Source organism: Caretta caretta, chromosome 27 (genome assembly GCF_965140235.1).
Source record: "Caretta caretta isolate rCarCar2 chromosome 27, rCarCar1.hap1, whole genome shotgun sequence".
NCBI lineage: Eukaryota > Metazoa > Chordata > Testudines > Cheloniidae > Caretta > Caretta caretta.
Window position 1 is genome coordinate 6,070,376 of NC_134232.1, and position 12,050 is coordinate 6,082,425.

General features: G+C 50.7%; 1 protein-coding gene across 1 annotated transcript; it reads right to left on the bottom strand.

Moving 5' to 3' along the window:
• Positions 1-4,354: 4,354 nt before the first annotated feature.
• RPRML (reprimo like) lies at positions 4,355-4,690 on the bottom strand. The gene has a single exon (XM_075123520.1). The coding sequence runs from the start codon at positions 4,688-4,690 to the stop codon at positions 4,355-4,357; it is 336 nt and encodes a 111-aa protein (XP_074979621.1).
• Between the last annotated feature and the right edge of the window lie 7,360 nt (positions 4,691-12,050).

A 12,050-nucleotide genomic window follows, 5' to 3' on the forward strand; every position in this document is an offset into this window, starting at 1 on the left:
TCCTGTCGTCTAATAAACCTTCTGTTTTACTGGCTGGCTGAGAGTCACGTCTGACTGCGGAGTTGGGGGGCAGGACCCTCTGGCTTCCCCAGGACCCCGCCTGGGCAGACTTGCTGTGGGAAGCACACGGAGGGGCAGAGGATGCTGAATGCTCCGAGGACAGACCCAGGAAGGTGGAAGCCGTGTGAGCTGTGTCCTGCAGACAGGCTGCTCACAGAGAGGAGACTGCCCCAGAGTCCTGACTGGCTTCGTAGGGAGCAGTTCCAGAGCATCGCCCAGGGACTCCGTGACAAGGAGCTGTGTTAATCACAATGTGAGTAGTGTATCTACCGCACACACAGCCACGGGTGCTCGTCGCGTGCCGGGCATGGGGTTTGGAAGCTGTCGGAAGCGGCTGAGATACCGTCACTCGGACAGTCACCGCGGCTTGTTTCTGTAGCGAATGCAGCTCAGCAGGGCCCGAAATTCCCCCAGCAGGCTTCTGCCATGCGCAGTCCATCTCCACTCCCTCCAGCTTCCCAAACAGCCAGTCCTGACTCCAAACTCATACTGATGGACCCACCTATAGTCATCAGGCCTGGCCTACCACGGACGGGCGCCTTAGTGACTGCTTAGGCCTTGGCACCTCTCCCAAGAGGATACGAAATGCTGCCATGCTCACATGGTAGCGATGGCCAGTCACTTTGCCCTTTGGGACTCATTCTTCCGTGCACCCTGGGTTGAATGTGGAGGGAGTGGGTATAGCCAGGAAGCGTGATCCCCGGGATGGCCTCCTGAAGGTAGAAGGCAGCTTGAACTTGTGCTGGAAAGCAAACAGACCCTCTGCCCCCATGAGAACTGGGGCACACACGTAGCACAGGGCCCTCTTTGCCACCCCGCTCAGGCCCTGCGGCAAGCTGGGCCAGGCTGAACCCAGGGGAGTGTAGTGCACTGACTTAAATCAGTGTCAGTGAGAGCTGAACCGCTGCCCAGCAGGAAGTGTTGGCGTGCAGTGCAGGGGGATCAGGCCCAGTGGTGTCCCACAGCCCTGACCCCAGTGTTGGGGAGATCAGGATCTCACACAGCTTGGGAACTGTCACCGGCTACAGCTGCTAAGGCAATTCTAGTTTCCATTCATCCCCTGTGCAATGAGACCTTGCAAGCTCTCCGGTGCAGGAACAATCCTTCCTGGAGCTTGAGTGTCACTCTGGCTGCTCCTGTGTATAAATAAATAACGTGTAACCACGCTCCCCTACAAACTTCCTGTTAAGCTGCAGGCACATGTCTGGGGTTTCTGTCCTCCTCCCTGCCGGTTAAGAGTTAAAAGGGAATCCCCCTCCCCTCACATATGTTGGAATGCAAACTCAAATCACTGTAACTCTGCAATGCCTTCCCCTATGCAGAGCATCGAAAACATTCCTCGCAGAGCATTGGGTTATTGATGGTTACACACGTGACTCCAACACGTGTGATGAGTGGTCTCCACAGTGACACTTGCTCTTTTCCCGTGCGCTCTCTCCCTGTGCATGATCTGGGCATAGGTGGTTGAAAAACACAGAGACGCGCTTAACCTGGTGTCTAAAGACATTTGGATAATTGGCTGAGATGTACCAGTTTATTTGAGCATAAGCTTTCGTGAGGTACAGCTCACTTCATCGGATGTAGCTCACGAAAGCTTATGCTCAAATAAATTGGTTAGTCTCTAAGGTGCCACAAGTACTCCTTTTCCTTTTGGCTGAGATGTGGAATCATAGGACCCGACCCTTGGGTGTCTGCAGTGTGTCTCAGAAACCTGCCCTCAGCAGAGCACTGGGAATGCTGCCTTCCAGGTGCTGCTTGGCTAATCAGGGATTTGCGGAATGATCTGATGGGTGCCGGGTATCACCAGAAAAAGGCACCAGCACCATCCAGCTAAAAGGGGAATATTTTAGCTCCAGTGAGAAACTAACTAGTTTGTGACAAGTTTCTGACTTCCTCAGGGCATCGCTACGGGTGAGAGTTAAGGTGGTTTAGGGGCCTTATTTGGGAACCGCAACGTCAGCTCAGCATTTCCTGCATTTCTTAATACTAGAGGGGTTTTTAACTCCCACTTCTACCTCAGCACCATCTGTCACCTTCCAGGTGTGAGGCTGATCGATTTTAGCAAAGGGGCCAAAATCCAGTTTAAAATGGAAACCCAATTGCAGCCATAGGGCCCAATCCTGCAAATATGATGCACTTGCTTCACTTCGCTACTAAAAATAGGCCCATGAATACTCACGGTAGGGAAGTGAAGCAAATGCCTACGGGTTTGCAGAATCAGGGCTTTAATATGCATTGGGTTTAATTCTCCATTGCCCAGGACTGTCTGTCTCAGTTACAGATCAGGTGACTCCAGTGTGGAGTTTACTCTGGATTTACACTGGTATAATCGACCTTAATCTTATCCCACTGCCCATTAGCCAGGATCGCATTCCCACCACAAACAATAGACACTGTGGGTGTAATATATTACATTATTCCCTGCCGACGCCCACCAGCACACAGCGTCTTGCTGATTTTGGTAGTGCTTTGCACAGATGTAAATGATAATGCAGGATGCAAAGCAGAAGAGTACATAGCCTTGGGGCCTGATCCTGCATACAACTGAGGCAAATGGGAACCTTTCCATGGATTTCAAGGGGAGAAGGATAAATTCCTACCAGGCCTGATTCACCTTGCTCTGCACCACATGTAGCCCCTTGCCTCTGTGCACAGCGGCTGTAAAACACTCTCAGATCGTAACAGCAGTGCCTGAGGCTGCATAAAGTGCAATGGGATGAGGCCCCTAGTTGTTAGCTAGTTTCAGTGGGGTGGAGGGGTGTCAGAAGACAGACATCCCCGTTCTTCTGCCATAGTTTCTTGGTCATCACGAACTCATTGCATCCCACAGGCTGGAGAGCAACAGGCTTAACACTGCACTAGTCATATTTCACATTAGGGTATTTCACTAATATGCTTTGGAATCCCTGGGGGAAATGTGCTATCAAAGGTCAGCCGTCATAATGATAAGCCGGATTCTGATCTCAGTTACAGCTTGGGTGAATCCAGAGTGGAGTTACTCCAGTTTTACACTGGTGCAACAGATCCTAATTTTACCCCACTCCCCATTAACCGGTATCACATCCCCACCACAAAAGGGAGACAGTAACCAGCATATTTGGAGGCCTACACCCACGCTCCGAGAAATCATTTCACCGTAGTGAAAAGGTCAGGAGTCCTTTTTGTCATCTCTTCCCTTTCACTCACATATCCGGATTTTGACAGCTTTACAAGAATCACAGAGAACGCAGATTTCAACTCAGAATCTTGCTTTGCAAGCTGCCTTTGCTGAACCTTTATGCTTCGGTGCTTGGCAGTGATTTAGCAGCAACCCCGAAAAAACAGTTCCCAGTTAATGTATTAGTCAATGGGACCCAAGACAGTGGTATTTTGAGTTTCAATCGTATTTTTTTAAAATGTGAGTTCAACTGCAAAAGTAAGAGGGGGGTATTTAACCTTCTGGAGCTGTCATTGAAAAAAAATCCACACACACACACACAAAATGAAGACAACTGCGAAATCATTTGAAACAGTTTTTTGGGTTTTTTTCAACTTTCACTGGTTTTCAAAACTACAGAAAAAAACCCCAAGGATTAAACAATGTCACATTCAAAAAAGGTCCCAGAACAAAACCGTGCTTTTGTTTATTTTTCCCTTTTCTTCTTTCAATATAGTGTAAATAAATAATTAAATTTAATTAAATAAAAGAAACTCCCAGTTCATGGACAAGGAGATCTCAGGCATTTAAAAACAACAACAAAAAGAACATGCTTTTCCAATTACAAAATTCTTGATTTACAAATGGATCCATGCTTGAGGTGCGAAATAGAAACAGACAGGCACATTCATTAGCATGCAGTCCTGGCTTTAAGACTCAAAGAGCACCCCACTTTCCCTGCCCCCACAAACATTTCATTTAATTGGCTTGCACACCACAGTTCACTTTTTTGCTTTGTTTTGTTTTGTTTTTTTTTTTAAAAAAAGCCTTAAGAAACGTGTAACAGTATCCAAGGTAACAGCCAAAAAGATTCCAGACCTTCACTTTGTTTTTGCAAGTTTTCATGCAAAACGTAACACATTTCTGCATGCAACATTAGGATGACAATTTTATTATTGTGCTTAACACAGGGCCAGAAAGATGTCTCCGTCCCTTTCACCAGCACGTCTTTCATTCAGCACAGAAGGGTTATTTACCCTGTACACCAGCATGTTGCAACAAATCCGGATTCCACACCCGGCCCCCCATGTGCATGGGATTGCACTTCTCGACCGGAATTCCATACCGTTCACTTGCCTACAGACTCCTGGTATCCTCTCAGTACAGCCCCATGATGGCAGCTCCCACGTCCTTAGACGGTCTGCGGTCCTTGACCAAAAAGTTAATCATGCTCTCCGACTTGATGAGCAAGTTGCAGCCCAAAAAGAAGATCCCGAACACCACAGTCAAGGAGAGGATGCAGAGCACAGCAATCTGGACCACCCGTGTAATGTAGAGGCTCCTCTCATCGGGCAGCAGGACGGAGGACCCACCATCGCTGGCCACCACCGAGCTGGTGCCATTGCAACAACCCATCAAAGTGCCTAGGTCCTGGGTCCTGTTGGAATAAACTCCTTGCTCCATGACAGTCTGGTTGAAAAAGGTCCCATTCATTTTGCTGTTTTAATCTAGAATCTCCACCCAAGGGGAGAGAGAAAAGCCACTTTTGGTTTGGAGCCAAGACAGGGGTTGAGGTAGATTCGTCACTACCTCACTCTCCTCACGGTGAAGCGTCAGGTACTGGAGAAACTTCTTCAAGGCAGCAAGCAACTAGGCAGCCAATTTGCATAGCTGAGAGATGTCTCACTCACTGATTCCTCTGTGCAAGGATATTATAAACATGAGCCCCCAAACAGAGCAGAGAGAGAAGGCAAGGGGGGTACAGGGAGGGGAAATCTACAAGCAAACAGGCAGGAGATTGCAATTTACCCCGTCCCTGGTCCCGCAAAATCCCTAATCTCTCCCCAGTGCTCTAGGAAAGCAAAGCAGAGATGCACATTCCCAGTCGTGAAATTAACACAGAAAGAAGATGCTGAATCCTGCAGGCTGGGAACTGAACAAATGCAAGTTCCAATCGAAAGTCTACGTGGTGCTAAAATATCATCACTTGTCAACTCCACCCTCTCTGGTCCCCCAGGACTGCTGCCCCCCTCCCCCTCCGACACCCTACCTACAGATCAGTGATGCCCCCCACCCACTCCTAGCCCCCACCATCCCCACTCATTGCTAACCTCTCCCACTCTTGACTGCCCAGACCGTGCTGGCCTCCGCCTAATCCTGACACACATGCCTAGTGCTGGGTACTGCTGTCTCCCACCCACCCCTGAACTCCCATCCCTTGACATGGCTTTCCCCACTCCTGGCCCCCATCCCCACTCCCTGCTGCCCGCTCATCCACTCCTGACTTCCCCCAGGTCAGTGCTGCCTCCCTCACATCCCTCCTCCCCCAGTTCAGTGCCATCCCACCCATTTCTGGACCCCCAGCCAAGGGCTGTGCCCGTCTCCTGCACTGGGTCTCCCATGCTTTGAAAAACAACCTGCCAGGAATGTTAAGGCTGCCAAGCTGAGCGCTCAGAAGTTAGAGGGGGCACAATGAAGGTTGCTGTGCCCCCTTATGCACATACCCTTAGCTCTGCTGCCTTGGGCATGTGCATTATATCAGCCTTAACCACATGCCCACTTGCTACTTTGTTCACAGGACCCTCGTCCTGTCCAGTTCCCAGGATGGACTGGGAAGACAGGGAGCAGAGACCAGCCAGGGCAGGGGGAGAGCAGAAGGCAGAGGGAAGAAATGGGCTGACAAGGGGACGGAGGAGAGCAGAGGGTGTTCTGAAGAGGTGGGGAATGGAATAAGAATTTGCAGGTGGGTCCTAGCAATGCCAAGACCCCTTCCCTCACTCCCCTGGCTAGGAAAGCAGCTTCGAAGTGGGGGTAGCTACCCCCTATCTCCAGACCCCATTCCCATGAGGTCCCCTCCCTCCCCCCCAATAGTCCTGCCACCAGCGGAGGGGACTCGGGCGCCAGTCTGTTATTTTGGGGGATGCATTGGCCCACTGGCTGGACTCTGCTGCTCCATCATTCTTGTTAGGGGCCTCCTGTGTCTGACCATCCCCAGGAGAGACTGCGTGGGTGGGACAGACCAGCTCCCCACCCCCTGAAATCCGTGTAGGGACCAAATCCAGAGGCAGCTGATGCAGATGCTGGGGGCAGAGGTGAGAGCAGGACCAGCCATTGTCTATAGCCTGAATTTATTATAACCTTCCTAGGACTGGCGCGTCACATCCATTCCCTAGGGAGGGGGGGTTGGTTACCAGTAAACTCAATCCCCCAGGAGACAGACCCACTGGTGCAGGGTTAATCTCCACAGTCTGTGCTTTGCGTCCTACATCCCTTTGATCTTCCATCCCGTCTTTCCGCTGAGCCTTGGGAATTCCTTTATAAACATGACTGACGCCTCTCAGGATCTGAGCTATTATCCCTGTCTTATAGATAGGGAAACCAGCAGGACATCTACCCTGCAAAACAAGACCCGCGAGAGTGAGTCTCAGAACCTGGGTCAACTAGGTCACTCAGGCTTGCACTACTGGGCTAGAAACAGTGGTGTAGACGTTCCCATTCAGGCTCGGGGACCCTCCCCCCGTGCTGGGTTTCAGAGCCCGGGCTCCAGCCTGAGCCAGAATGTCTACACTGCTATTTTCAGCCCCATAGTACAGGCCCTGTGAGTTCGAGTCAGTTGACCCAGGTTCTGAGACTCGCTGGCGCGGTTTTGGTTTTGCAGTGTAGACGTACCCTAAGGCACAGAGCAGTTTAAGGCCAAAATTGTCAAATACAGCCACTGATTTGGGACGTCTCTGTTTTTTAGGTACCCAACTTGGGTCACCTTGGGGTCCCCATCCGGGCACCCAAAAATGGAGAGACCCACCCCCAAATCACTGCCCACTTTGGAAAATTTCAGCCTAAGCAACTGGCTCCAAGGCCATGCAGTGAGTAGAATAAAAACCAGGGGCTCCATTCCCCACTGCCCTGCACCCGGTGCTATCATTTACACCAGCACGAAGTGCTACCCAATCAGACTGAGAGCGTTTGGCACAGGTGCCAATGGCTATGCAAGGTGAAGGACAACTGAGAATCAGACCTCAGGAGTCCTGGCTCCCTGACCACTGCTCTGACCCTGAAAAGCACACTTCCCCCTAGGCCTAGGACTAGAATCCAGGACTCCCCATTGTCAGACCTCTCTCTACCAACCAGGTGACACTTCGGGTTCGCAAGCAGCTCCCCCTCGATGTCTGCTCTCAGCTGGCTGGTTAGCATTAGCCTATTAGCTCACGGTGAACACGCTGGGGCACCATAAAAGGGGAGAATCCTTCCAGAGCTGGCTTTGTCATGGTTTATTTTTTATTTGCTTGGGGTTGGCAGACAAGCCTTTCTCCTTATTGTTACTATAATTATTGGCTGATTCTGCCGTGTGCGGAATGCAGAAGGCTTTAGAATAGGGTTAATGGAGATTTAACAGTGAGGGGTTGTTGAGAAGGGACTGAAGATTACTGGCTGAGGGAGGGTGAACAGTAACTTGGCAGCAAGGTGGGAAAGGATTAAGTGGGGAGGTTTCCTTTCCTTTTAATGGTGACTTGTAACCTGGAAAGGTATGGGACTCATGCCTGTCTTTGCTTCTTTGTGGCAGATAGAGAAGGCCTGAAAGTTTTAAAAAATTATTTTTTAGTTGTTTGTTTTTCAACATTAGCTATTCAGGCCTTGTCTACATGAAGACCTGCCTGCCGGAGAATGTGGAGGGTTATGACTAGCCCTGGGCAAAGAACTGATTTTTCCATTCCCTGACCATCCCAAACCAACACATGGTTTGGAGTTGGATGTTCAACCCCAGCCAAAAATGTTTCTTGTCGTTTGTAGGGGTTTTAGCTTTTAAATAACAGGGGGGTAAATTTCTAAAGAAAAAGTTGTCTTGATGTGAAAATGTAGAAACAAAACATTTTGATTTTTTCTGATTTTTTTAAGTGTTTTTTTTTTTTTCCTGTTGAAACAATTTGGCAAATTCAACACAAATTCACAGAACGTTTCGGTCAACCCAGGTTTGCATTTTTCAGCGAAGAAACGGTTCAGATGAAGAGTGGCTCCCAGCTCTAGTTAGGATATAACACATACGCAGGGAAGTTAAAAAGCTGGTATCTTTTCCAGGGTTTATGCACACATTTACATTTACATGGGAGCAAAGTCCCATTCGCTTAACTGGGGCTACTCTCAGCCATACCGAATGCAGATGCCTAAGTCTTTGTAGGATTCAGGCCTTTTATTCCAATTTTTGGGGAGAAAAGCTACGTTGGGGAAATAAACTCTGAAAGCTCCTGCTGAGCATCTCTGAGTCTTCCAAGGAGACCTCCAATCAAAGCAGGAACGCCCAGTCTTGGCCATCCAGACAGAAATAAAATCTTTTAAAAATCCCAACCAGTCTTCCATCCATCGTTAAGAAGCACAAAAGAGGCACAGACCCTTTTTGCAGGTCACCTTTAAAGTGCTAAGTTTTTTTAAAGTTCACGGCAAAGTGATTAATCTCAGAGCCTGGTGAGCAATGCAGAGCGAGAACCTTTTGGGGGCTTTTTTAATACATTGATGTTAGGCTAAGAAATGCTTCCTGTGCTGGTATCCTTTCACCTTTCCTTTTTAAAAAAAAATAAAATAAAAAGAGTCCCTAAGGAAGCAGGAGCTTCAGCCCCTGAAAGTTGAATCCAAAGTTTTCTTAATTGCATCCAATCCGATGACAGGAGTGTGCAAGCCTGGGATTGTTACCATGGTGCAAAACATCCCCTGGCTTCAGAGAAGGGAAGCAAGGTCAAGTGCTATCCTGCAGAGTCTCCCATCCATACGCCACATCAGGATTTTGGAGCAGCCAAAGCAGAGACAGCTCCTGCATAAACTGGCCCTGGCTTTGCAGGAAACCAGGCTCAGATCCTGAAAGGTATTTAATCACCTCGCTTCCACTGATGTGAGGATCTGGGTCCTACTGTTATTCCATGGGATTCATCCTGAGGGCCAATAAACACCTTGACAGGACAGGTGAGAGTTGAAAGCTTCAGGACTGTAAGGGCAAAGACCGGCCATTGGTTATTATTACATTTTGTAGTGAACAGGCTAGATTGTATGTGTACCACTGCCCCCTACTGGATGGAATCAGTAATGCTCAACTGCATATCATAAGCCCTATATTGCTAACACTTAGTGGAGATTCTCCTTTAGCTCAAGTGACTTTTGGAGCAGGACTGGGTGGGGACTGGGCTTTCGGAGCAGGACGACCTGAGGGCTATCCCTGCTACTGATTGGTCATGGTGGCAATAGAGACATCTTGACGCCAGTTTCCACCCATCTCCAGTAACGGGTTACTAGTTATGATTGCTATTATTTTTAAATGTGTTTGTGATGAGTTTCAGCTTGACAGCCCGGGAGCCTGGAGGCCTCTAGTTATCCCATCCAGGGATGGCGTGAGTAGCAGCAACACAAGATCACCGCACCCTGCCCCATCCAATGTGTCTCCTCAATCCTCCTCATCCTCATGACCCACCCATTCCTTGGCCTCCGTGCTGGGCCTGCCATGCTAGTGGCAACGTTCCACAAACTGGAAGCCTGCCAGGAACAAGGCGGCTTCCCCCACAGGGGCCAGGAGGCCTGGGGCCAGTCAGTCCTGCCCTGGGCTGGTATTGGGCTTAAGAGGAAGGATGCCCAGCAGAGCAGAGGGCCAGAGTAGTGCAAAAGGCAGGCAGGGGTGTGTGGCAGGCTCCAGGCAGGAAGGCTCAGGAAGAGCAGGGAGCAAACTAGAGGATCCCATCCCAGGAGGGGCTGAGGGCAGGGAGGGAAAGGAGCGTGGGCAGGGTGAAAGCTGAGCCCAAAGGGTGGGCAGAAGAGTGCTTGAATCAGCAGAAAGAGGACAGACCCCTGGGGAAGGATGGGGCTGGGCCCAATTGGTTACTGGGGCAAAGGCTTTGTGTTTTGCTTGCTTTGTATTTGGATACCCCAGGATGTGGGGGTGGGGGGGTGGAGTTTTGGTATTGACTTAACTGGAGGGCCTAAGTCACTGCAGCAAAGCACCTCTCCAGCGGGAGGAGACTAAAAATGGATGTGGGGAAACTGAGGCAGGAGTGCTGCGGTGATGGGTGTTGCTGTGGGGGGTGCTCTGGGACGGTGCGCCTCATGACACCATCCCCATAGGCATCTGACTAAGACCAGCTCATTCCAGACCACAATATGCCAAGCTGGTCACTGCCACACTGAGCAGCATTTGACCCAGGGCTGATGGGGAGGGGAGACATTGTATGTGGGCCCTGAACTCAGGGCGGCCTAACATGTCTGTAACTGGGGTGAAATGGGTGGGGCGGGGCCCCAAATGTCTCTCAACAGGCCTGCTTTGACCCTGTCTACTAGTACCAGTCCCACGGGCCAGCCAGTCCTCCAACGGTGAGCGAAGGGTGGATGTACAAGGTGGGGTTTCCTGCATTGAGCAGATGTTTTGTTCATTCCAGCATTTTGTGTGCGATGATCAGGGGTTATCGGGGATCATTCCCTGCAAGAAGCTAACCTGGTATGAAAATCCTGTCACAGATGCCTGGAGCTGGGGAAGGATCGAGTTCCTGCCAGCTCACTGGCTCTCCCTGCGGCTGGCAAATTCTGGGAAGTTCCCTTCATAGATCTCAAGATTAGAAGGGACCATTATGAGAAGACCCACCAAGGGGATGCAGGGAGTCACTGGCACAGCTGGGAAAAGAACCTAGGCGTCCTGACTCACCAGCCCGTGCTTTAGCCACAAGACCAGCCTTCCCCCTCACAAAGGCCTGGTCTTCTGCTGTTCAGGGTCTTTTTATTGACACCTATCAAGGCATTGCTGCTACCCAGAGGCTCTGAGCCTGGCTGGCCGGGGAGACTAAAACCACAGTTACTTTCCCTAATACAAGGGAAGGAGGCCAGAGAGGTTTAGTATATGGCACCAACCCAGATTTAATTGCACACTGCCCTCCTGCAGCACCTGCCGTCCCAAGCTATTGCAGTAGCACCTTGGACCCCAGCCGTGGATCAAGACCCAGTTGTGTTGGGGGCTGCACAAACACAGAACAAAAAGCTAGTGGCTGCCCCAAAGAGCTCAGTAATTGGATTAAGGAAAGGGAACTGGCTTAAGAGTCAAGAGACCTGAGTTCTGTTCCTGGCTCTGCCACTGACCTGCAGCATGACCGTGGGCAAGTCACTTCACTCCCTGTGCCTCAGTTTCCCCACTTCTTGTCTATTTCGATTGGAAGCTGTCTGAGGCAGGAGCCGTCTCTCGTGACCTGTTTGTACAGCGCCTGGGTTCTGGAGCCGATGCCTGCGTTGCAATCACTAGGTCAGACTTCTGCCCAGAAGGGGAGGTCTTGGGAGCTGTTCCTGCTCATTTCTGCAACCCATCTGTGACAGGGCATCAGGAGCTGGTGCAACGGGGCTAAAAAGAGCAAACTTCAGACAGATGAGGTACATCCCAACTGGTGCACAACAACCTGTGAGTGGTCAGGACTCCGCCCCTTATTGCCAGCCTAGTGATGGAGTAAGGACCCCTGACTGCAGCCAGAGCCATGCATCAGATGGCAGAGAATCCCCTGCCCGCCCCCTGCCCCTCCCTCCAACATAGTGTCCTGCACCCCCCCAGACACCCTGGGCAGCCCAGAGCTGAGACCCCCCGCCCACAGCGTGGCGATCCCTTAGCAAAGCCTGGTCCGAAGCCCACCTCACCATCAGAATTCAGAGGCCGCGCTGGGGGGTAAACCCCGGGCGTGGAAGGAGCTGTCCCTACAGGATCGGATAGTGCCGCAGGAGCTCTCTCTAACCCTCCATTCATTTCACTCCCAATTCAAGAAGCTTTTGCCCCCTCTGGTGGCTGCAGCCTGGCAACAGCCGTCCTTGTGTCTCTGCCAGGGAGTTTATGGTCAGCTTTGTGGGGCACCAG